Raw genomic sequence first — 27,142 nt, forward strand, 5'->3', positions numbered from 1 at the left:
TGAAGACCATCCTGTTCAGAGAAGCGTTCCCAGACATTGCGTGATTGTCACTTGCTATCTGATGTTCTTTTTGTTGCCTGTTTTATTGAACCATTTCCTGTATTGCTATGTATTTTATTTATATTATCCTATCATTTCTTAGATTGTATGCCATAGGCAAGTTTACTCTTTTATATTTGTTGTTTTTATGTACAGCGCTGTGCAAATCTACAGCGCTATATAAATAATAATAATAATAATAATAATCACTCAGAAGAAAACATCAACCACTTTAAAATTTGGAGCAGGTTAGCTGCTAAATGGACCTTCTATGCTGGGCACAAACAGTTCTTTTTGGACTGCAGCTCCCAGACTCTTTCAACCAGCCTGGCCAGTGATGTTTAAGCGATATTAGGAGCTGTAACTCCCCCCCCCCCAAAGTAGTTTCCCTCATCTCTGCGTGGCAGCATCCAGTTAGCTACAGTTGGAACTGAGAAACGGATCTAGATCTAGTAGCACAAGACACTTTATAAGAAGTTGGGATCCATTTTACTGAGCAGGACATATGCAAGCCATCTTTACTGGACCAACACCACTTCAGTAGAGGAAATGATGCACAGCAAAGGTAATTACCATATATACCATAAGTCAACCTCATTTATAAACTGAGAACAGGTTTTGGGGCTAGAATTATGGATTTTGATGTGATAAGTCAAGGGTAAAATATAAGGGCATGTAACAAAGGATGTAAAGGACAAAGCAAAGGAAAATGATGCCAAAGAACTTACAAAATTCTGACAGGCATAACTATCTGTGCTCACCTTAAAGGTTGGATAGATGAAGAAGGAGTTATGATAAATGGTGGCTGTGTGATGTGTAGGGGAAGCAATCAGACACAGACAGGGCTAAGAAAACATACACATGTCAAAAAGGATTAAAAGGCAAAGCAAAGAAAATGGCAACTACATATGCAATGATTATAACCTTTAACTTTAATGTGATAATGTTGCCTGATTTTAACCCAGAAAAGCTGACAAACATACACAGGTGTTTTATTCAAATCTTACTAAGACTGATTCCGCTCAACACTCCTTTGCGGGAAAGCACCAAAGAGCTGCCACCACCACCATTTCCCCAGCCAGGCATTCAAAAAGATCAGAAGTGGAGCAGTGGCAGAAAAAATATAGCCTTTGGTACCTCTTTTAGGTGCTCCCAGGATGGACTAAGCTCTTACCTTTTGCCACTTCACCGAGAGAAGGTGATAGTTCTTCTTCTTCTTCTTCCTCTTCCTCTTCCTCTTCTTCTTCTTCTTCTTGTAAGAGCTAAATTACACATGGATAGGTCAACCCAGTTTTTTTTGGGGGGGGGTCAGTTTATTGACGTCAGTTTCTAGATTTAAATATATATAGTAAATAGTCCACACCACAGCTTTGTAAAAAGTAATTACAATTGTAGTTCCAAGACCCTAAATAATTACTTTTGTAGCTGTAATTTTTAAAAATATTACTTTCGCATCCAATTTCTCAAAAATAAATAAGTACAGTGCACCTGCGCTATAGTTGGGCCCCCCATATGTGGCTTCCTGCTTACACGGAAGCTGCATGATGGGAGAATGAATGGCGCTTGCACCGCTCCGCAAGCACAAGCCCCATTCAATCGAATGGGACTTGATCTTACACGTTTTTCGGCTTACACGGGGGGGGGGGGGGGCCGGAAACGGCCCCCCGTAAGCCAAGGGACCACTGTAGTTACTTCAATTTTTTAAGAAAAATCTGTCAGTGTTCCTTTCAACAGCATAAGGCACAGCATGAACCAGCATTTCAGCCATGTGATATTCTTTCACTACCATTTAGTGGTGTCTCAACCATAACTATACAAGTAACTTTGAAATGACAGTTAAACTGCAAATGGAGTAAATTTGTTTCTTTCATTGTTATTGTTAACTGCCCTTGAATCGATCTCAACCCTGTGAATGAGACAACTAGAAGACTCCCTGTCCTCCACTGTTCTGCTTAGTTCCTGCAAAGTCATGTTCCTTAACATGTTACAATTATTATATAACATGTATGTAGAGAGATCATGTAGCACCTTTTCAGTTAGTCTGAAAGGTTCTACAAGATCTCTCTGATTCTACAGACTAAGGGGCTATACAGACCGCCCCAAAGAGGTGCATTGCTTCTATCCAGATCGGGACCTCACACCATGGCCCTGATCTGGTCTCTGGAGGGCACCATAGCTGCATCAGTGTGGCTGTATGGCACCCTTTCAGTGCTACATCATTTGGATGGACTGCCAGAGGCGTGCCATAATGTCATGCACCATCTGGAATGGTGCGTGGCATCATTATGCCCTGGGGGCAGAGTCAAGGCATTCAGCGTCAGGACGCTGTGCCCTGACTCTGCCCAAAAGCTGGCACAAAGTGTCGGTCTGTACAGGTCCTAACACAGCTATATCTTTGAATAATAGAATATGGTTACACAACTCCTGGAAGAAGGAATTCATTACAAATAACTACATATTGCAAGCAGTTATTTTCAAGCTCTATTCTAGCCTTAAGCTATGACATTTCTTTGTATGTAGTTACAACTTTAAAATGTTTCAATTATCGTTATAGGTAAAGCTTTATATCCATGCAGTTTATAGAACACCCACACTGTTTTCAAATCCTTCTTAGGTACTGTTGTCTAGGAGAAATCTTCTGGCAGTGAGTTCCACAGGATCATGCAAAGACAAATTATTCTTCAATGCCAATTCTCCAGTGATTGCTTTCTATGACGTTGACTTGTTCTTGTAATCTGAGAATTGGGAGAAGGATGTTTGTCAAAGCCTTTATGCCACTGCAACTCATTACCTCTGAGTAATGCCTTTGTAGATAGCAGCCTCTGGCATTTATAGTGTTCATGTTCATTTTCCTAACAGAACATAGCTCTGCTTCTATGAATTAATTTTCTTGCTTCTCTGCAGAATAGGATGTGGAGTGCACCAAGGGCCCACAATTCTGCTCTCACATGGGAGAGAGAGGGAGAGAAGGATGCTGTCGCCTGGTCTGACTTATTATCAGCTGTTATTTCCTTTTTATATGTGTCAGTGTGGAACATATTAAAATTTCTCAGTAATGGTATGCATGGAATCCTTCTGATGCCCCACCTCTAACTTAGCAGAACAATAAAAGCAAGGTTGGAATAAGCCTTTGAGCAGCTGGTTGTCTATATATTCTCTCTCTCCTCCCCCGCTTCATATAATCTAATTCAGAATAGAATTCGGGTAGCACTGGCACTACCACTTCCAAGCTTCACCGACTCTCATTCTGTGTGCTGGAATTTCATTGCACAGCTCATCTGATCGCAGTGCTTTATAAATGGCAGACAGCGTATTCTTTTGCCTGAATGTTCTCACCATTTGTCCATCAAACGCTCTGGCCAGTTGATACTAAGGGGATGTCTGAGCCACCAAGAATTCCGCTAGATCAATATTATTTTAGTGACCACCAAAAAAACCTCCACCACCCCATCCTCAACAACAACAATTATTGTTAGGGAGTCTGCTGCTGATAAGGTTTTCATGCTTATTATAACTAGGTTTTAATCCACTTTGGTCCAGCATTGTTGAGGGGGAAAGGGGTTATGTTGCCCTTTAGGACATGCAGGTTTAGGATTGGAGTTAATACTCAGAGTCTGGTTTGGCAAAGGTTAAGCATACCATGACAGTGACATGCACATCTCTGCCATAGCATTGAGACTCAGACTGAATGGGCGCTGAGAAAGGATACAGTTGCCCTTGTTAAAAAGAAATAAATTGATATCTGTAGATCTTTGATCTCCGGCTTTCCTAAAACCACCCTTCAAGGAAATTAGAAATCTGATCAAACAAATCTAAAGATAATGAATTAATAAGCAGCAATTATCCATTTAGTATCCAGGACTACTGTAGCCTCTGAAAAGCTAAAAAATATATGAAACCAGTACTTCATCCCTAAATAATAACAATAACAGTAATAGGAAACATTACTGAAGAATAAAGAAAAACAAAGGCCTCATTTAGACTTGCAATTTGTTCCAATTTACATTGCATTGTTGAATATTGCTTCCAATGCAAAGGCTCTGTTGTCTTTTTTTCCCTTAAAAGAAAAACATCAGTAGAGACACAACATATTTCAATTCATTTGTGGATGTCTGGCTTGTGATGTGGGTTTGTGACATGATATGTGAGTGTGCCCAGCTCCCTCAAATCCCCCAGATACGTTTCCAGATTATCTTAGTCTTCACAGAATTTCCCTGTTTCTCCAATGCCATCTTATTTTTTTAAAAAAAATCACTAGAGGTTCAGGAGTAAATTTTAATGGTGCTATTGCTGAGTTTGTTTCCTCACAGTGAAATCATGAAGGTAAGGGCTGAAAAAAATGAAAAGCATTAAAAAAAAAGGCATGGATGGGGGGACAGGTAGGGTTATTTTTCTTCCCCTTCTTCCTTGGTTTCAATCTACAAAGGACAACTTATATTGTGCATATAATTAACTGCATAGTTTCTATGAATTGCTTTTCATACTCCCATTTCAAATTCTATTACATGAATTTCTTAAAAGTTAAACACCGACATAAAACATTGCTGAACTGCCTCACCAATGACTGTAGCAAAAAGTAGTACCAGCTCCCAAAATCTAATTGAAGTGTATAGAACATCTGGAGTGTAGGACATGTGGAAGTCCTGTTCAAGGATTCCTGGCAGCATTCTCTGGTAACAGCAAGAACTCTACTACTACTGCTACTACTACTTCAGGGAGGATCAAATTTGGTGAGAGGTGAGAAAATTGTCAAATGAAATGGGCTTCTGAGCTGTGGGAATGGGATAAATATGGAGAATGAGGAGATCTCTTCCATTTGGACTGCAAGTCTGAGCACAATTACTGCTCATTTAAAAAAAATAAATCAAAATCTCCCCATTAGACTTGATGTTCTGCATCCCACTAGAGTGGCATTACCCAGTGCAATAATTTATGGTGTCACCCCCCAGCTCCATTGACCTCCTCTCATACCACACCATACAGAATCCTTAGTAATGTATTTTGTACTAATATTATTCATAAATTGTAATTCCCATATATCACTGAATGTAATGCTAATAGTTGTGACATACGACTGTATCATGTGGGGAAAATCAGGAGTTTAACCAGCGATTAACTGGTGAAAATTGGGCATTCGTGATGAAGATTTTCACACCATGTTATCATTAAAGTGCCATTATCCTGGGAATACACTGGCAATAAATGGCAACAAATAAATCCCAGGGAAATAATTCCCGGGGAAACCCCATGAATGACTGTTTACTGCCTGGTTATTCCCTTGTTAGTCCTGGGATTATGACTCTTTAAGTGTGCTATGTGAGAAAATCTTTAATTACGATTGTGCAATTTTCACAAGTTAATTGCTAATTAAACCCCCCCCCCCGATTTTCCCTATGCAATAAAGTACATAAACAACTAACCAAAATTAAAATTATACCTTTAAATTACAATATCATACACACAGTTTAAATGTATTTACATGTACATAGTTTCATGTGGTTAAAATGAAAATGTGGTAAGATGTGATGTTTTCAAAGAAAATTTTAAAAAAGATATATATATATATATATATATATATATATATATATATATATATTTAAAAAATTTAAACTAAAATTAAAAATAAAAAACCCTAGGACTTCTCTTTTCTCCTCCTACTGTGCCTCACCCCATTCACTCCATCTCTTCAGCATTTTAAAGGAAGTGGCTGCATGTCACTGTCCATGTCTGCCAAAAGGCTGATGTTTCGAAAGCAGAAATGTCACCTCTCTTAGGGTGCCACCTGCTGTGGCTCACATCCCCCTAGTGACACAACACTGCTGCATCTCCTGTTATGGTTGATCCTATTTTTAGAGTGCTTGGTTTTGCCTATGCCAGCTATGGACTATCACACAAGGCAGTAAATTAAAATTGGAGCAGGATAATCACGTCTTTGACATCTTTGGCTAGGTATTATCACAAGATGTTGGCCCTCTTTATTGTTCTCCTGGCGGCAGACCATTTGAAAAGTGTTTCTTTTCATTAACACAAAAACTATTGTTGTTGTTGTTGTTGTTGTTGTTGTTATTATTATTATGATGTAATTATTTTATTTATTTATATCCCATCTTTCTCCTGGTATAGGGACTCAAGGCGGCTCTTTCTCGCTGTTGTTGTACTTCCCTTTATAGTGTGATAGTTCAATTCTGCTTTAATTCCAATATTGGGTGGTAAGGGGGTGGTCAGTGGGTGTGCTTTAGGTATGGCTTAGGTGGTCTAGTAATAAGGTGTGAAATGAACAGAAGCCAAAACTTTGTACACTGCCTTCCCACCCCTTCCAGCCCCATTCCAGAGTCTCTCTCTCTCTCTCCCCCTGCCTCTCTCTCTCACACACAAACCTTGAAATATAAGTGCAAAACAGACAGTTTAGGAAAGCATTTATTTCATTAAGCCTCAGCATCTTTCTAAGTGCTGGCAGATAGATCAGATAGATAAATCAGAAGCTGCTTCCTGTTTCCTTTCTTCTGCCAGCACATAGTTTGATCTAACTGATCAGAACCGCCTTCCAAGGAAAAAGAAAGGGTCTTTTTAAACATATGACTGTTTTTATCTATATTTCACATATAGTGTGTGTGTGGGACTATTTTATAGCTTTAATAGCAATTTTAAAGCTTTGTGCTATAATCTTAGCTTGCCAGCACCTCAGCTGAAGGGTTTTGTAGCCACTGCAGATCAGGGTACTGGGCAATGACATCTGCCATGCTCTTTCAGTCATGGGGCATGTCACAAACCTGCAGGTGGAGCTTCAGCTTCTTATCTGAAGGCACTCTTTGACTTTGAAAGCATTGAGAATGTTGTTTCCCAGTGCCCTGAACTGCAGTACCTTGGAAAACATTTGGATGAGACAGTGCCAGGCTGAATCAGTAGGTTTGTAGCATCATGTTCCATTGCTGACAACCATGAATTTATATGCCCAGCAGTTATGAAATACATTTTATAATCCTGTAACTCCTAAACAGTATCCCACCCTAGTATGAGATATTTTCTTATCTCATACTATCCAATTACTATAAGCAACAACCACAGGTACCATCCTTATTGCTTGTAAACCGTCGTGATCGTAGGAACGGCGGTATAGAAATAAAATTTCAATCAATCAATCAATTGTATTGAATAGTAGGTTTTGCAGGCCAGAAACAAAATAAGAGTTTTCAAATGTTCTGATGCTTTTGAATTTTCTGCTTCAATGTGTCCCTGTTTTATTGGTTATGCAACTTTCTCTCCAAGGAGCTTTGAGTAGTGTCTATGGATTCACTTTCCACACCGTTCTGTTCTCTCAGAACAGAACAACTGGCACCAAAGCTAATTATAGTTTATATATGAATGGGATCTGGAACGGCTCAGTCCTATTCTGCCATACTAACAGCTTCTTCAAACACTGTGTGGAGATGTTATAATATTTGTTGCTGCATTTCTTTTATTCTTTTTAAAATATCCACATGGCATTTCTCTTGTCCTAGAGTGCATCTACACTGTAGTTTTGTGAGACACTGGCATGCTTTGGCTGAGAAGACTAAAGACCCTGTAAAACTAAAAGTCCAAGGATTCCATAGGATGGAGCAACAGCACTTAAAGTGATGTCAAACTGCATTATTTCTACAGTGTAGATGCACTCCAGACTATTTTCTGTCAATAACTGGCACCAGCTGCAAAACTTTATTCTCGCTGTCATGTGGACCCGATACAGATGGGCACTTCATGACATGGCAGTAGATACTAGGGTTAGGGACCATGCACCAACCGCATGGTCCCTAACCCTACTACAAAGTGGTGGCATACTAATAGCAGCATCCCATGTACACGGGCGCCACCATTGTGATGTAAACACCACGCAGTGTCCACACAGTGCCATGTGTTGCTTACATCATGAGTGCACCAGTGGTGCACTTGCGACGTCACTCTGACACCTTAAAAAGAACCCATAAACACCAGGTTCTTTTTACTCTGGAGGGAAGCCACACAGTTTGGCGGCTGGGGCCTCCATCCAGAGGGAAATAGGCCACCACCAGCCCGGACATTCCTAAAGGTATGTACCAGGCCGTGGATTACTTTTTAAATTTCAAGACATATCAAAAGTCTCCTTCTCTTCCTTTGTTTTAAGGGGAAAAAAATCTTATAGTGCACCACTAAAATGACACTTTTGCACTATAACACTACAACTCTAGGAACATTTTCACACTGGGAAAATTGGAAGGCTAAACTGGTCACAACTGGTGTGTGTGTTTGTGTGTGGTTTTATGGGAGTTTGCAAAGTGAAACCTCAGCCTTCTTTCCTCTGAAACAGCTTCTGGGGCAAAGAGGATTTTCCTGCCTGGTTTCCCTTCCCTCTTTGGAGCATGTGTGTATGCACTTGTGGAAATAACCCCTTGTCGTGCACTGTGTGTGATAAAGATTAGCAAATTTGCTTGGTTTTCTTGCATGCCAACACTTTAACCATTTTTGAGATGGAAGCATAGGTCACCGTGTGAAAAAGTCCTAGGATATTTAATCAGAGGAGAAAATTTGCCCTCCAAACCTTAGGATCTCTCAAACAAACTGTCTCAGTTTTTAAAAACCATTGGAAGAGCCCTAGTGCAAACCCATGAAATCACTACAAGCAGCCCCTCAACAGAATGCAACAACTGGACACAGAGATGAGAACAGCAGCAGAACCTGGCAAAACAGAAAAAGCTTTGTTGTGAGAAGTCATGTTTCTTTAGGTCGGTCTGAAAGATGTCTACTGGCTCTCTTGACAAAAACAAGGCTGATCTTCTGACAAATGTTGTCAATCTGCAAATGACATTAAAAGCAACAAGGTATCAAACCTGAAGGTACCCAACTACTCACAGTTCTGCTCATTCCTCACTGAAGAACAGGAAACATTCAGATATCTAGCTCTTCAGAACTTTTTTGTCTTTTTAATTCCAGTGAAGCTGTAAAACAAAATTGCTGAACTTAATATGTTTTTAAAAAAGGCTCAGACAATGTTTTCCTTGTTTTTATTTTAAGACTATTTTGAGCTATTCACTCTACTTAGGGAAAAAGTTTATAGTGACAGTAAATTATATACTAAGACCAAGTAAAGTGGCTCCCAAGGAAATGACAATGTAGTCTTAATGGCTTCATAAATTACAGGGCCATGCTGAAGAATATGACAGGTGGATTCTGTCTTCTGGAGCTACTCATCAATCAGGATGGGACCAGCATAGAAAACAAAAAAGCCAGAAGTGAGCAGATCCACCCTTAACATTTAGACAATCTGGCCAAAGCCCATGCTTGCTCTTGTACAGAATGTTGTTTATACAGTATCGGATTAACATGTGTAAATTGTGGGCCAGAACTGCAACAGATGTAAATCGGTACTGTTCCACTGACTTCAGCTTTGCTCTGTCCATTTGTACTGAGCAGCTTCTTAGCTGCACATGTTGAATTTGGTTTTCATACAAAATTGTGTTGGGCTATGGGGTGTGATCATATAATTTGTTTAGAAATATCTTCTGTGCTGCTTCAGTTCTCTATTTTCACCTCTTTCCCTCTGAGTGGATCACAGCTGCTTTATGACTTCATCAGGCATTTTAAAGTTGGATGACAGTGTTGAGGAAGGGTTTCAAATGCACTCACATCATTGTCTGCTCAGTCATCAGTAAGGCAGAAATATTTAAATAAAGAAACATGGAGGGAGGGGGTAGGGAGAAAAACCCATAGCAGTAATGTTTATTTACAGCAGAGGACAAAAGTGAAATGAAAAGAAGGTACATAATACTCACCAGACGTTTTCCAGGGCCAACCTGGAAACCTTATCCACCTGACCTTGTGTAAGTGTCACCTTCAGACCATTGGATGAATTTACTGCATCACCACTTGACAAGGACTCAGTTTTAAGATTAATTGTATTATTTTTATTGATGTATTTTAAATGTATTTTATACTGATGTATGTGTTTTAAAGGACTGTAATCCCACCTTGATTCATCTGGGAGAGGTGGGAAAATACAAACAAACTATTATTATTATTATTATTATTATTATTATTATTATATGTTGGCTTCAACTTATGGTGACCCTATGAATGAGAGGCCTCCAAGTTACCCTGCCATCACCAGCCCTATTAAGGTCTTGAAGCTGGGTCTTCCTTGGTTGAGTCTATCCACCTGTAATATGCTCTTCTTTTTTCCCTTCTGCTTCCACTTTACCAAACATTACCATTTTTGTTCTGATGAGTCATGTCATCTCATGGTCTGACTAAAGTATGATAGCCTCAGTGCAGTCACGGCTTCTAGAGAGCATTCAGGCTTGATTTGCTCTTGGACCCACTCATTTGCCTTTTTGGCAGTCTATGGCATTTATAAATCTTTCCTCCAGCACCACATTTCAAATGAGCTGATTCCTTCCCTATCAGCTTTCCTCACTGTCCACCTTTCGCAACCAGACACACATACAGCCACACATAGAAACAGGAAATACTCAGGTATAGATGATCCTGATTTTGATATTCAATGATCCAGTCTTTCTCCCCATTTTTATCTTCACAACAACTCTGTGATGTTAGGGTGAGAAATAGTGACAGGCCCAAAGTTAACCAGTGGGGCTTAGAGCTGGGTGCCTTTGAACCTTGGTCCTAGTCCAACACTCTAACCTCTACACCAAGTTATCTATGAACACCAGCAATGAATATTTTCACTGAGTAATTTTGCTGCCCTTTTATGACACTCAGACCTTAGTGTCTGAGATAGCTACCTCATTCTGCCTAATGGCAGAGATGACCTCACACTTTTGTTGTGGAATGTGTCTGTCAGGTTATCATGCCCAGTGTAACCTGATTCTGTCTAAATAAATGTTGGATAATATTGGATCTTGTACTAAATGAATGCTTGACACAAACCATATGGAATCTTTGTTAGTCATTAGCGGTAAATGTTACCAGTGCCATAATTTTTTTTTGAACCTTGGTTTTATCAGCATAAATATGACTGCATTTACTGACATGAACAAAAGAGAAAAAAAATCATCATCTGCGGTTCTTTGTAGCAATCTCTGAAGAGTGCCCTCCTCCTGGATTTCCTGAATAATGGCCTGGTTGGCATCAATGTTGCTAACATGCTGGCATCAGGTGAAACCATGCCTTTGGGACCGAACTGGTTTTATAAAATCCATACATGTGCATGATTCTAAATTGTTTTAAACTATTTTAACCAATATTAATCTGTCTTCTTTCAACTTGTTATTGTGTTAAATTTGGTTTTAGCCTTTTAAAACCATTTTGTTGTTTTTAAGTTGATGAAGCTGATCTTATTATATTTTGACCTCAGAACTTTAAATAAAGGATGGAATATTAAAAATTTCCAAATAAATAAATAAATACTCATTGTCCCATGTTTGCATGTTGTGCATACACAGTAGCATACATCATACCTAAATACTGTGTACATGTATATTTTGTTAAAGTGTCTTTAGTTTGGGAATATTTAGGAATATGTAGATTCTCCCCCTCCCCCTGAGAGCTTTTTTTAAATGTGATGACTGCACACAGAAGCCACAAAAAATTATTCTGGATGTAATAGTTTGTATGTGGATGGAATACTTCCTGGGGGGGCTTTGCTGAATGCTTTATGAGAGTCTTTGCTGGACTTTGCACTGATTTAAAAGTAGTTTCTATTTTAGAAGTATTTTAGAAGTTAAACACATTACAGGTATTTAAACAAGACACTTCCTCGATTGGTAAAAGAAGCCTGTTTGTCATGATATGTGTTTTTCCTCCCTATATATGTTGCATTTCATGTGTTCTGTTTTGGCAGTTGGCAATTGGTGGATAACCACTGCACTGTTGGAAGGGGGAAACACATTAATTATAGGGAATAAAGCATTCCTTTTAACACTTATTTGCTTGTTGTAAACTGCTTGTTGCTGTTCAGGCTTCAAATTAATTCTGTTACAGATGCTGGAAATGATTTTACTGAGCAAGGGTGGGAAAGACCTCTGCCTGGAACCTATCTGAGCTCTGTTCAAAATTTCCTGCAATTCAGATTTGGCTGTTCTGACTGTTGTGGGGGAATAGTTCTAAACAAACAAACAAAAAAGAAGAAAGTACTGTAGGCTCAGTACTCATGATGTCAAAAGCCAAATGCATGTCACTATGCTCTCTCTCACACTCCAAAGATAACTTTGAGAAAGCTTGTTGTGCAGTGTGTGAAGATACATGTGGAATCCACTGTCCAATCACATGCAAAACTTGACAAAGAGATAATGGGACATAGATGGCTCTGGGTGGATATTGTCTTTTTACCTCTGCTTTCTGCCCACATCCTTTTTATTTTTTGAAAGCAGAGCAGCCATTTCTACTTTCTTCCATAATATTTTGAGAAATATTCTCTGATACTTGCAGTATCTATCTGTGTTTAATCAATCCAGTCTACAAGCTACATCTTGAGCGTTAATATAGACTCACAGCATCTGGTCAAATTTTTGACTTTTCTGCTCCTTCACCAGTCCTCTGCTTTTTAAAAACCTACTACTGTATATTAAAAACCTGTGTGACATTTTGACTGATCTTAAGAAAGGAACCATACTAACCAACAGTGAGTTTTAGGTTTTCTTCCACACTCCTCACGTTTCTAATGTAGGCTTAACTCACATTAATCTTGCTGGCATTTACCAGCAAGATGTGAATCTGTCATTTCAGAGGTAGAACAGGGACATAAAGAAGAAGGCATTACATTAGGGAACAGATCCTTTGTTGAGGTAAGATGGGACCTAACTTTGGCCCAGGACAGACGGGCCCTTTGTAGTGTTACAGTGGTGCAACTAGGGTTAGGGACTGTGCGGCAACTGCACAGTCCCTAACCCTAGCACGGACTGGCAGCGCTCCAATGGGGGTGCCCTGTGTACATGGGCACTGCCATTGTGATGTAACGGACAGATAGCATCCACACATCACACCATGCTGGTGACATCACGAGGCGGCTGCGGCTTCCCTACGGAGTAAAAACAGGTGCCAGCAGGCTGCCCTTTTTCAGAGGTCTTTACTGTGCCTTTGTCTCCTTCTCAGTGAGAGTGTGTGCACGATGCTGTAGTCATTTTAATTTTAATTGTTTTTAAATTTAATTGTGAAGGTTTTTAATTTGACTTTCTCTGGGAGCCACTTTGAATTTTACTTTGAATTGGGAGAAAAGCAACATATAAATAAGTAAATATATAAAGTCATACTCATAAAGAGCATGGGTGAGTCACATACTCTCAGAACTAGAAAACCCCATGATAAGTTTACCTTAGGGTCACCATAAGTCAGAAATGACTTGAAAGTACACAACAACAACAACAATAAACATTGGGCTTCAGACCATTATCCAGGTGCCCTGGTGGTGCAGTGGTTAAATGTCTGTACTGCAGCCATTCACTCACAAACTGCAAGGTTGCAAGTTCAGTTCCAGCCAAGGGGTCAAGCTCAACTCAGGCTTGCATTCTTCTGAGATCCCTAAAATGAGTTCCCAGCTTGTTGGGGGCAATTACCTTACACAATGTAAACCGCTTAGGGAGTGTTTAAGTGCACTGATAAGGCATGTAGAAATAAACTTGTTATCTGATTGTTATTTGATAATTGCTTTGATATGTGATATTCAATGTTTTTAATTTGTTGCTTACTTACTTTATCTAATGCCATCTTGTATTACTATCTATTGTTTTATATGTATTTTGTTATTATCCTGTAGAATGTATGCCATTGGCAGGTTTCATTTTTATCGGTTTTTTAATTGTGTGTACAGCACTGTGTAAATCTACAGTGCAATATAAATAAAGTTTAATAATAATAATAATAATAATAATAATAATAATATTGCTATTGCTGTTGAAATCCCTACAATAACAGTGTTTGCCTTCAACCCCATTGATGTGGCAGACTTTTTTTTTTTTTTTTGCCTAGAGGTACCTATGATTTCATGGCAAAGGTAAGTATATGCTAATAGAGACACTCTGGAAAGAAGTGCATATATTGGTAGTTGTCTCATCCAATAGCATATATTCTGTATATCTACAGATCACACAGGGATTAGAAAGAATGAACTTGCTGAGAGCTGGAGGGCTGCTTCATTCATGACTCCCATCTGTTTGCACAGCAATCCATTTCTTGAATTGTATGCCTATTATTAGATCTAAGCCTTGTGTCAGGTTGCCTGATTGTGGGTGAGAGCAAGACAAATCTTTCAGTTCAAGAGAAACTTTTCCAGATCAGATGAGCACACACTTTTTATCTATCTGATTGCATTCAGAAGTCATCCTTTGCATTTTACACTGCATGAAACTTCCAGGTGTATGGATACAAATTTTAGAAATATTTGCAAGAATCTGAGCATAAATCTTACCACTGGGAGAAAGACTATGGCCAGATTATCTGTGTACCTGTTCTGTCTATTCTCCAGGTAGTCTATGATGCTGAGCAACTTCAAGGCCCCTGTTCTTCCCTCTCATCATTCTCTTTAAAACAGATTTGGGCTGGATGCATTTGGGACAGATGACAGCTTCAAACTCAGGACTTTCCTGTGTCAGCTCTTCAGGTGCAGCAAGTAGGACACTTGGCACATTAGATTAAAGTAGGATATATGGGCACACTGGGCTAGAATAGGAGGGGCAACTGCATAATCAGTGAGCCATAAGATCATTGGACCTCCTGAATCCTCCATTGTCTAGATAGATAGAGAGAGAGAGAGAGAGAGAGAGAGAGAGAGAGAGAGAAAGAGAGGCACATAGATAGGCACATAGACTGAGGGTGCATCCATACTGCAAATATAATGCAGTTTGATATCACTTCAATGGCCATGACTCTGTTGTTGTTGCTGTTGTTGTTGTTGTTGTTAACCACCCTTGAGTTGATCTCAACTCAAGGCAACCCTGTGGATGAGATGTCTCCAAGACTCCCTGTCCTCCACTATTCTTCTAAGTTCTTACAGATTCATACCTGTGACCTGCTTGAGTCCATCCATCTAGCATATAGTCTTCCTTTCTTTTTACTTCCCTCCTCCTTCCTAACATTATTGTCTTTTCTAATGGTTCATACTTTCTCATGATGTGGCCATAGTACGACAGCCTCAGTTTAGTTATCTTTGCCTCTGGGGAAATTTCAGGCTTGATCTGTTCTACAATCCATTTATTTGTTCTTTTTGGTGTCTACTTATATTTAATCAATGTTTCTCCTTATCCACCTCCCCTATTTTAATTTTAAGTCTTCCTTTGACATTTTCTTCTTTATATACTTTTTGACATCCCACCAGTCCTTTTCATCACTTCTATCTGTACTGCTCTTCCCCAACTTATCTTTCATTCTATTTGTCAGCATATCCATTTCTATGGCCTCATAAAGTTTGTTTAACCATTCATCCAGTGTTGGGATTGACGGGCTCTTCCAGTGTTTTGCGAATGTGATCCTTGCACTCGTTAGCATATATAACATTATACGTTTTTTCCCTTGATTTAATTTTCCCTTCAAAACCTCAGTCATGTTTAGTAAGAAAAGCAATGGATCCCATGGTATCGCTATCTGGAATATATCTCTCATAGTTTGATGTATTTGTTGCCAATATTTTTTTGCCTCTTTACATTCCCACCAGACATGAATATAGTTAGCATTAATTTTTTGGCATTTCCAACAAGCTGATGACCCAGTCTTATATATAGCATTCAATTTGTTGGGGGAAATATGCCAATGGTGAAGCATTTTGAAGAAATTTTCTCTATAGTTTTGACATAGTGTATATTTGTAGCTGTCTGTCATCGTTCTCTCCCATACTTCTAGATCTATTGTTCTTCCAGTTTCGGCGGCCCATTTCAACATAGTATCCTTTATCTTGTCCTGTTCTAGATCTCTGTTCAACAATATTTTATAGTATTTAGCATTATGTTTTGGTTTCTCATCAAATATAATGTGGTCCAGCTCTGTATTACCATGGTTTATCCCCTCATTCTTCACATCTATCCTATATCTTTCTATCAGCTGTCTATAGAGGTACCAATCATTCAGATTGACTTCGTCCTTCAGTTGTTCTAATGGCTTGATTTTCCCTTCCTCATTTAGTATGTCTTTGTATGTTATCCATTTCATGTCCTTATATGATTTGGTTCTTCTAAAGAAAGCCTCTTGTGGTGAGGTCCATGAGGGTATTTTATAGTAAAACATGTTTTTAATTTTAGTCCATGCATTCATTAAAGCATTTCTTACAAAATGATGTGAGAAGGCCTTATTTACCTTAATTTTGTTATACCAAAGAAAGGCATGATATCCGTAATTTAGCTGAATGCCTTCTAGTGTTAATAATCTATCATCTTTTAGTTTAAACCATGGTTCTAATCAGCTTAAGCAGGCTGCCAAATAATACAACTTAAGATTGGGAAGAGCGCAACCACCTTGACAGATTTTATCTGTTAATGTTTTTTTGTTTAATTCTTGCTTTGTGACCGCTCCAAATAAATTTGGATATCTCTTTCTGCCATTTCTCGATCTGTGTTATTTGGGCTAGTATCGGTAAATTCTGAAACAGGAAATTAAATTTAGGTAAGATGTTCATCTTTGTTACTGCCACTTTTCCCAAAAAGGATAAATTTAATTTAGACCATCTTTCCAGATCTGCTTTAACTTCCTTATACATGACGGAGTAGTTGTTTTGAAACAAGTCAATGTTTCTACCAGTTATTACTACACCCAGATATCTAGCCTTCTTCCTCACTCTGTAGCCCGACTTTCCCTGTAGTATAATTTCCTCATCTTTTATCATATTTTTAATTATAATTGTTGTTTTCTCTTGATTGATCTTGAAACCTGAGTGTAGGCCATATTCTTGTAAGATGATATTTAAATGATTTATACTAGAGAGAGGATCTTCCAAATAGAGGATGACATCATCCGCGTAAGCTTTAATTTTATAATGATGTTCCTGAATTTGCACCCCCTTTATTAATCTGTCATCTCTTATTTGGATTAACAAGATTTCCAGTAATAAAATAAATAACAAGGGCGATAACGGGCAACCTTGCCTCGTTCCCCTCTTTATTGATATAGCTTCCGTTCTCTCGTCATTTATTATTATCTGGGCTTTTTGCTCAGAGTATAGCTTTTTAATCCAGCTCCCAAAATTTTCACCCAGCTCCATTTGTTTGATCGTTTCCTTCAGAAAGGGCCAGCTGACTCGATCAAACGCCTTTTCAGCGTCTAGCATTACTATAGCTAGTTTCTTCTCATTATGGTATTCGAAATACTCGATTACATCCAATGTTGTTCTTGTGTTATCCCTTATTTGTCTTTTTGGCAAAAAGCCAGCTTGATCTTCATGGATTATACGGCCCAGAATTTTTTTCAATCTCTCCGCCAAAATTAATGTAAATATCTTGTAATCACTATTGAGTAGTGTTATAGGCCTATAATTCCTTGGATCGTCTTTCTCTTTGTGCTCTTTAGGTATTAAAAAAATATATCCTGTTTTCCATGATTCTGGAGTTCCGTGAGATTTTATGTCATTGAATGTTTCTGTTAGGGGTGTAATCAAGGCTTCTCCTAAGGATTTGTAGTATTCAGCTGGCAGCCCATCTGGACCAGGAGCTTTGTTAGGGCGTAATTTTCTAATTGCCTCTATTACTTCCTGTGGTGTAAAGCTTCTATTAAGCTCCTCTTTTTCTGCTTCCTTTATTTTCATAAACTTTTGTTTATCTAAATATCTCATTATTCCTTCTTTTCTATTGATGCCATCCTCCTCTTCAGAGTATAGTTCTTGATAGAATTCTCTAAACATCTCCTTAATTCTATTAGTATCTGTCGATCTTTCATCTTTGTATTTCAACTCTGTGATTATCTTTTTCTCTTCAAGTTTTTTTAATTTATGAGCCAAGATTTTACCACATTTATTCCCTGATTCAAAGTGGGTTTGTCTGAGCTTCTTAAGTTTCTTTTCTATCTCTTTCAATGTCAGTAATCTTAATTGATGTTGAAGTTCTTCTACTTCCTGTTTGATTTTTCTTTCACCGGTCTTTTTCCATTCGTCTTCCTTAATGTTTAAATTCTTTGTTAGTAGTTCTTCTCTTTGCATCTCCTTTCTTTTTTCTTCTGCTTGCATCTTAATAAATAATCCTCTTGCGACCGCTTTGCTAGTGTCCCATATTATATTATTTGACATTCCATCCGTTTTGTTCTCTTTAAAATATAGATTTAGTGCCTCAATTATATGTTTCTTGTTTTCTTTGTTTTCTAATAAAGAATTTTGGAGTCTCCAATTATATTGGTTCTTCTTTTCGTACATATCCATTACTATTGGGTTATGATCTGATATTCTTTTGGTTAATATCTCGAGATTTCTTGTCAAACTAGCTAATTTTTTTGTAGCTACAAATAGATCGATCCTTGAGAAGGAATCTTGAGCTTCGGAATAAAAAGTGTAACCCTTTGATTCCTTATATTTGAATCTCCACAAGTCCACCAAATTATAATCTTCTTGTAGTTTAAAGAAGGATACTGGAACTTTCCCCTGGTTCGGACGTATCTTCTTCCCTTTGTTAGATTTTCTGTCCAGTTTAGGTTCTCTGACTGCATTAAAGTCTCCTAAAAGGAGAATGTCTGAATAATTTGTCTTGTTTAAACATTCACTCAGGGAATGAAAATATTTCCCTTGATTAGTTTGAGGGGCATATACCCCAACCATCAATATCGTCATGTTTTTAGTTTTTACCTCAACTGCTATAAACCTTCCCTCTTCATCCTTAAAAATCTCTCTTGCTTCATATTTTCTGTTCACGTAGATTGCAACACCTCTTTTTCTTGTTTTGGATAGGGAAGCAAAGCAAGTACCTAGTTTAGTGTTTCTGATATATTTACTATCTTCATCCTTTATTTTTATTTCCTGAATACATGTAATCTCACTTTTCAGTTTTTCCAAGCAATGAAACACTATGCTCCTTTTATATTTTGAGTTGATTCCTTTTACGTTCCAAGAACTTATCTTCATTTCTCTTTGGGTGATTAAAATTAGTTCAATTTATGTAAATCCTTTATTTTATATTTTGGTCCGCCCCTTTTTATTTTCCTTTTTATTTAAGTCATCAAATGTTAAAAATAAAAATAAGAAAGCAACCTCTGCGTTGCTAACTACGAATATGAAATAATAATATTAATCAACTATTAATTGTTTTATTGTTTATCAGTATTTGTTTCTTCTGTGTCCAGCAGATCTAAAAGGAAGTCAATCTCTCTTCCTTTTTGTAATATATTGTCCCCTTCTTCTGGGTTTTCTTCTAAGTTTCTATCCTCTTCTTCTTCATTTGTTCTTCGCTCTTCATTATCTTGTTTGTCCTTATGTAAGTCTGTTCCTTCTTCTTCATTCCCTTTCCTTTTGGTATTCCTATTTCTCCATTCTCTTTTATAGTGATAATTCTCCCTTCCTTCTTCTCCTTTGTCTCTATACTCTTTCTTCAGTCTTCTTTCGGCCTCCTTAGCTTTCTCTTCATTATCTATTCTGAATCTTTTCTGGTTACAGAAGAAGGTTAGCCCTTCAATTCTTTCCCATTTATAGTTAATGTTTAATTGTTTTAGTAGTTGAGTCAGGGATTTGTATTTGGATCTTGCCATTAGAATTTGAGAGGGAATGTCCTTAAAGATTCTTATCTCTTTATTTTCGATAAAAAGTTTTCTGTTGTAGTTTTTTTGGATTATTAGATCTCTTATTTTGGATCGCACCAAACAAACCACCACATCCCGTGAGATTTTTTTCTCACGCGCTTGTGTCGAGTTTACGCGAAAAATTTCATCTATTTCAAGTTCCATTGACTCTTCTGTAAGTCCTAGGTATTTTGCTAGATCCGGTAGTACTCTTTCGATTAAATCTTCATTACTTTTTTCCGGTAAGTCTTTGATCTTAATACATCTATCCCTGTATCTCAGTTCATTATTCATCTCCATGTTGTATTGTGTCTCTTGCTTGTATCTTAATTCCTTTGAGATCTGTTCCAGGTCTCTGTTTTTTTCTTTCACTTCTTGTATCTCTTTATGTGTATTTTTCAATTCTGAAGCTATTTTCTCAATTCTTTTACTATGGCTGTCCATTTCTTTTTTGTAGTCCTTTCTCATCTCAATTCTAGCTTCTTTTATTTCCTCCCGGATCTCTTGCATTGATTCTTTCAGATCATCTTTCATTTCTTGCCTTTGATCCTTCATTTCCTGTCTCAGTTTCCGGATCTCCTCTAATATGTGTAATGAAGGGTCAATTACTTTAATTGATCCCTCCATCGAACCTCTTCTCTGTGGTACTTGGCTAGTGTTTGTTGTTTTTTTGTTAGCTGCCATTTCCCCCAAAATGTCCTCTTTCTCAATCTTTTGAAATTCCCAATGCAAGGATAAAACAAGAAATACAAATTATGAAGGACAATACAGGGGGAGAGGAGGGTACCTTATTATAATTTTAACTCAGCTTTGTATGCTTTCTAGAAAGAAACATATTGACCATGGAGGATCTTCACAAGTTCAGCCAAGACAAACTATATAAATAAAAATATAAAAAACATTTTTATATTGTGAAGATCCTCCATGGTCAATATGTTTGTTTTCTATATGTTCAACAGTAAGCCTGCCTTTGCACTTTCTTCTTTGAACTTCCTCCATAGCTGTTCTAGGTCTTCAAAGTGCTAATAGTATGGCGTCATCTGCATATCTTAGATTGTTGATGTTTGTTCCTCCTATTTTCGTTCCTTCTGCTTCATGTCCAAGCCTGTTTTTCTTATCATATGTTTGGCATACAAATTGAAAAGATAGGGTGAAAGGATCTACATGTGAAAGGGATCTAGTAATCCTAGTAGACCACAAGTTGAACATGAGTCGACAGTGTGATGTGGCAGCTAAAAAGGCCAATGCAATTTTAGGCTGCATCAATAAAAGTATAGTGTCTAGATCAAGAGAAGTAATAGTGCCACTGTATTCTGCTTTGGTCAGGCCCCACCTGGAATACTGTGTCCAGTTCTGGGCATCACAATTCAAAAAGGACATTGAGAAACTTGAGCGTGTCCAAGGGAGGGCGACTAAAATGGTGAAGGGTCTGGAAACCATGTCCTATGAGGAGCAACTTAGGGAGCTGGGGATGTTTAGCCTGGAAAAGAGAAGGTTAAGAGGTGATATGATAGCCCTGTTTAAATATTTGAAGGGATGTCATATTGAAGAGGGAACAAGCTTGTTTTCTGTTGCTCCAGAGAACAAGACCCGGAACAATGGATGCAAGCTACAGGAAAAGAGATTCCACCTCAACATTAGGAGGAACTTCCTGACACTCCCTCAGAGAGTGGTGGGGTCTCCCTCCTTGGAGGGCTTTAAACAGAGGCTGGATGGTTGGACTGGATGGCCCTTTTGGTCTCTTCCAACTCTACGATTCTATGATTCTATGATCCAGCCTTGCCTGACCCATTTGCCAATTGGTAAACATTCTGTTTTTCTGTGTTCTGTTCTAATTATGGCCTCTTGTCTAAGGTACAGATTCCTCATCAGATGTGTTGGCACTCCCATATCTTTAAGGGCATGCCATAACCTTTCATGATCTATGCAATCAAAGGCTTTGCTATAGTCTATAAAGCAAATGTTGATTTTCTTTTGGAATTCCCTGCTGCGTTCCACCAGCCCTCTGTATGGCAGGTTATAAACCGCCGCTTTGAGGCAGTCTGCCGCCGCCGCCGTTTGCTCCGTGCGGGAGCCGCAGCAGCCACACCACGCGGCTCCCACATGGACCGAAAAAGAAGCTCCAAAATGGAGCTTCTTTAAGCGGCGCCTCTATGACGTCGCGAGGCGCCAGGGGCAGACTCGCAACGTCATAGATGCCGCGACACGTGCGGACGCACAGCGTCCGATACGTAAATATGGTGGCCGCTGTGTGGAATGGCCGCCGCCATATTGTACGTACAGAATACGTACTAGGGTTAGGAGGGTGCGGAAGCACCGTCCCTTCCTAACGCTAGTACGTATTCATTACGTATTAAATTGCGGTGTGTAACCCACCTATGTTTGCAATGTAGTCCCTGGTTCCTCTTCCTCTCGTGAACAACCTTTGTACCTCTAGGATTTCTCTCTCCATGTATAACTCTACTCTACAGAATTGTGCAATTTGTAGATGGTGTAGTTTGGAGAGCTCTCTCACAAACCAACCTGAATACCTTACCAAACTATAAAACCCAGAACTCCACAGGATCGAGCCCTGACAGTTAAGTGGTATCAAACTGCTTTATTTCTGGAGTGTGGATACATCCAGGCAGATGTATTAACTGGAATCTTATATAACCTGTTACATTACATAACTTTATGTATACCTACCTATATATCAGAGGTGCTAAGAAATCTCCTTTACTGAATTGCAAAAACGTGTAACAGGACATCAGCAAAATGCCCTATGTATATGAGCATCCGGTATACCTCAGCACTAATGTAATGTGCATTGGGACTAATGCACATTGGTCCTATTGTTCATTGGTCCTGTTGTGTGTCGGGCATCAATGCACATTGGACACTTTGCTTCCCATGATGCATAGTACAGTAACAATAGCCCTCTACTGGATATGGAAATTATGCAACTACACAGTTCTAATTTATGCATATGTAGATCAACTTATGACAAACCCTCAACAGGATTCTGGCCATTCATCCCCCCAATAGAGAACTGTACCTCTAGAAACACCCAGGGGAGCATGATTATTGTATGTTTTTGGGGCCTCAAACAAGCTTTTTTCAAAACTATCTGGTCACTTCTAGTTTCAAAAAATGATTTGCAAATGTCTGGGAGCCTGGAAAGCAGAGTATGTGTAGGCCTCAGACTCTCCATAACTGCTCATCCCTGGGGTTATAGGACTGAACCATGAAAGCTATATTGCCCTGTCTTTCATCTATAGAAAAAAATATTATTTTAGAGGAATAGAAAATAATAGCATAATGCAGGTTTAGCAAGGAATGAAGTAACTAAGTTTAGAATTTGGATATTTGGAAGGCATACAGCTTTTCCATTTTAAAATAGTTGTTAAAGCAATTTTTGATAATGATTTTTAAAAACAAAATGGTGGATGACAATGGTGGTTGACAGTGAAGAATGTTCTTGGAAATCTTTCTTTTATTATATAAGCCAAAGAGAGAAAAACCTCTTCCTGTACTGCATAGATATCATTTGTCCTACCTTGGAACAAATGAAGGAACATTTGATTCTTGACTATTGCATGTGTGTGCTCCATCTCTTACATACTCATTTGTTCATGCTATACAGTACTGTATGCTCATCTTACCCTATGTCTTCATATGATCCCCTACTTTACCATTGTGTCGTGGCAGTCTTATTGGCTGAAAAACCAGCAGCAATCTATTTGGGGTAGTATGGGCTAAACCAGATGATGGACAGTCTGTTTGTTGGTGCTTGCTGGTCACTAAAATTCTTCCAATCTTTTTTTTTTTTACAGCTCGATTGTCCCTTGCTCTGATTCAGTATAACTTGTTCATAATAAAGAGTGCATGCTGGAATCACTTGCCTTTCACTGTTAAGAGAATTTGGGTACGTTTTCTTGCTTTGTTAAGTTAAAGCAAAGCAGTAGACCACATACATTCTTGTGAAAGGAAGGAAGGAAGGAAGGAAAGTATAATTCTGAAGTCAATTTGCTTCCATTCTAGTCCAGACTGCAAAGTTGTTGGACTTTTTTTTTATGATGTTAAAAAAAAATTGCAAAATTTTCTTTATTTGCATCAAAACTACCTCCCAGCACACAAGCGACATTCTTGTGCATGTGGAAGCCAAATCTTCTGCATAGGTTTGCCATATTTTCAGTGAAACAGTAGTGATGCTTCAGTACTACCCCCATGGGGTTTAGTGCTCTGCTGACATTCAACAGAATCATGTCTAACTTTCATACTTATTGAACTGTCTCCTGGTGTGACTTAAAGCAAGTTGATTGGTTATCTGTTTTGCAATCCTATACACCAGAAGTGAAGAACCTGTAACTCTCCAGATGCTGGAGCAAAATTCCCAATATCGTTTACTTATGCCATGCTGTCAGTTTTCCATGGAAATAGGAGTCCAAGGCCATCCAGAAGGTAAACAAGCTCTCCAGCCCTGGGACTAAGGCCACTGAACTTAATGGAACTTACATCTGAGTAGACATGAAAAAGATTGCTTTGTAAAGATTATTTATAAGAGCTGGCTGGACTCTCTTTCTGTGTTTATATTTTAGGCTTGATGCAAGCCATAATGCCATGCAGAATTCCATATGTATATGTTCCATATTGTCTTCATATCCTAAAGGCACCAGGCCCAGTTTAATCTTGGAAGTTAAGTAGGGTCATCCCTGGTTGGGGCTTGGATCAGAGTCTAAATACCAGATGTTGTAAACTATGGCGCTTTACAGACTGCCCAAAAAAGGCAGTCTGCCGGCGCCTCTGTTTCTGCCGCCGGGAAGTCTCAACCTCCAAATGGCAAGGCTTTCTGTCGGCCGAAAAAGAAACCCCAAACAGAGGCTTCTTTTGGCGGTGCGCTTATGACGCTGCAAGGTGCCAACAGTGCACTTGCGGCATCATAAATGAGCCATGACATGCGGACGCTAAGCATCCGCAACATCAAAATGGCGGTGCCCATGTGTATAGGGCGCTACCATTTTGTACATACTAGGTACGTACTAGGGTTAGAGTGTCTGGAAGGGACACCCTTTCGTAACCCTAGTACGTACCTAGTACGTACTTTTTGCCTATATTTCAAACTAAGGAACTAGAGAAATCATCTCTAAGTTTTCCTTGAATAAGAAAACTCTGTGAAATTTATATAGAGACTTGAAAGAACATATACATGTCGTATATGTCACAATACATTTCAGTGGTCACAGTAGTGCATGGAATGGCAGCCTGTCAAAGTCAGAAATTAGAAATAAATCAGCTATGTTTTGTACCCTACAGCCCACAAAGTAGTTAGCTACCCTTAAAGTCGCAATTTTAAAGATATTCACTATTTACTTTCCTGTTTCTCAAAAGTAGCTAAATTGCTGCTTTGGGCTACTTTAAAAATACACTTGAAAGTTACAGGCCATTGATCTACAAAACTCATTCTCCCTCATTCTCCCTCATTCATTTCATTGTTACATCAACAGCCACAACTGTGCAAGGAAGCAGTGCAAGACACAGCATGAGCCAGTGGTTGATCCATGTGATATTCCTCCTTCATCTTTGGTGAGGCAACATCCTTATTCCTATACAAAAGTTACAGTTACACCAAAAGAGTGGTGCACCTAATCTTCATTAGACTGGGAATGGACCATGAACACAGCAGTCTGGGATAATACAGTATGAACCCTTCCTCAGCCATGGAAACCCACTGTCCTATTTGTACTCTCTCAGCCTCAGAAGATGGCAATGGCAATTCCCCTCTGAACAAATCTTACTTAAAAAGTCCCATGATAGGGTCACCTTAGGATTGCCATAAGTCAGAAATAACTTAATACAATAGCAACAACAAATTAACAGAACTAATTGTGTTCAAGCTCTGAAGCAAGTGGGACAGCTACTGATTAGTAATGTTTAGGCAGTTCATGTGAACCAGCATGGTGTAATGAGTGCTGGACTATGACCCTGGAATCCAGGGTTCAAGTCCTCACTTGGCCTTGGAAACCCACTGATAGATCTTGGGCAGGTCCCATCATCGCAGCCTCAGAGAAAGGCAAAGGCCTTTCTTGCCAAGAAAACCCCATGATACAGTCACCTTAGGGTCGCCATAAGTCAGAAATGACTTGAAGGGACACAACCACAGCAAAGCAGTTCACAAGGAACTGGGATGACCCTGTGAATTCATCTTCTTTTCTTTCCTCAGCCAAACATTCCATCTTTATGGTAACAATAATTCTCTCTAATTGCCTTTTGGAATTTCATGTGAATATATATACGTTTTATTGTTCAGAAATCCTCAGGTGTTATTGTTAAATAACTCACACTGAAATGAATCCCTCTGGAGTCTTTTGCCTCATAGTAACATTTATCCCAATATTAAAAGCCAATGTCCTCATTATTAAAATGTTGATAGAAGAGATCTGAAACATGGGAGGGCTTTGACCTCTTCTTTCACTACACCTACTGGAAGACAGTGTTTGCTCGGTGAGTTATTTCTTGGATAACATCACCCTTTCCAGCCTTGTTCTTATTTATGCCTATTTTCCTCTAGAGGCAATTTTGTTGTCTCAGCAGGATCATAATTTATTTTTATTTTTGTTTATTATATTCTTCCAGCCATGCAGGAGATGTTTTGATGGATTATAACTTCAACAAATGACAGACCCAAAACCAGCAATGACAACCCAAAGACTTACAACAGATCATTCACTTTGCTCAGAAGGGACTGGGTCTCAGTCTATAAAGTTCTTTTGATAATCTACCGCCCTCTACTGTTACTCCTGATAAGTTCTCCAATGATGGGAAATCATGTACTAGCGGCCTCAATTTCCATGCTGTCCCTTTTGGCAATAATGGGAGACACAGATAGTAAAACAGAAAGTACCTTCATGATGGATTCGGATCCAGGCCGCTGCATGAGGCATCACTACGTTGATTCCATCAGCCACCCTTTGTACAAGTGCAGTTCAAAGGTATGTGCCACTGAAAAAAATCATCTCAGCCTTAGTTACATGCATGCCAGCTCCATAAAAATGCATTACAATGAGGCTTAGTACCATTTTGGAAGCTTTATACAGTCAGCCCTCTGTATTCACAGATTCTTTTATCCATAGATTCAAGCATCCACAGTTTGAAAATATTTTAAAAAGATATAAATTAAAAAAAAACACCTTGATTTTGGCATTTTATATAAGTGTCACCATTTTACTACCCCATTATATTTAATGTGACTTGGACTCCATGGATTTTGGCATGCATGGGGTTTCCTGGAACCAAATCCCAGCAGATACCAAGGGCTCACTGTACATGGATTCCAACATTAAGTCAGTGTCAGAAATTTTGTCAAATGTGGTAAATCGACATTGTGCTATATGCCTCACAAGAAGGTATATAGTGATTTTTCCTCAGCACTTTGAGACAGCTTTGTCAGATGCCTTCATATTTTGCTACCAACCAGCTT

General features: G+C 38.7%; 1 protein-coding gene across 3 annotated transcripts in view; it reads left to right on the forward strand.

Annotated features, from left to right (window-relative positions):
* Positions 1-27,142, forward strand: part of LOC121926222 (norrin cystine knot growth factor NDP) — a 48,843-nt gene that overhangs the window by 13,325 nt on the left and 8,376 nt on the right. Inside the window, exons 1-2 of one of the 3 annotated variants that reach the window (XM_042459011.1) lie at positions 24,025-24,126; positions 26,299-26,654. In XM_042459011.1, the coding sequence (XP_042314945.1) occupies positions 26,478-26,654 (177 nt within the window). In that variant the 5' untranslated portion in view covers positions 24,025-24,126; positions 26,299-26,477. Of the gene's footprint in view, positions 1-24,024; positions 24,127-25,097; positions 25,249-26,298; positions 26,655-27,142 lie in introns of those variants that run through there. The other 2 variants (XM_042459010.1, XM_042459009.1) reach the window with 2 other exon arrangements.

Source organism: Sceloporus undulatus, chromosome 3 (genome assembly GCF_019175285.1).
Source record: "Sceloporus undulatus isolate JIND9_A2432 ecotype Alabama chromosome 3, SceUnd_v1.1, whole genome shotgun sequence".
Classification (NCBI taxonomy): Eukaryota; Metazoa; Chordata; class Lepidosauria; order Squamata; family Phrynosomatidae; genus Sceloporus; species Sceloporus undulatus.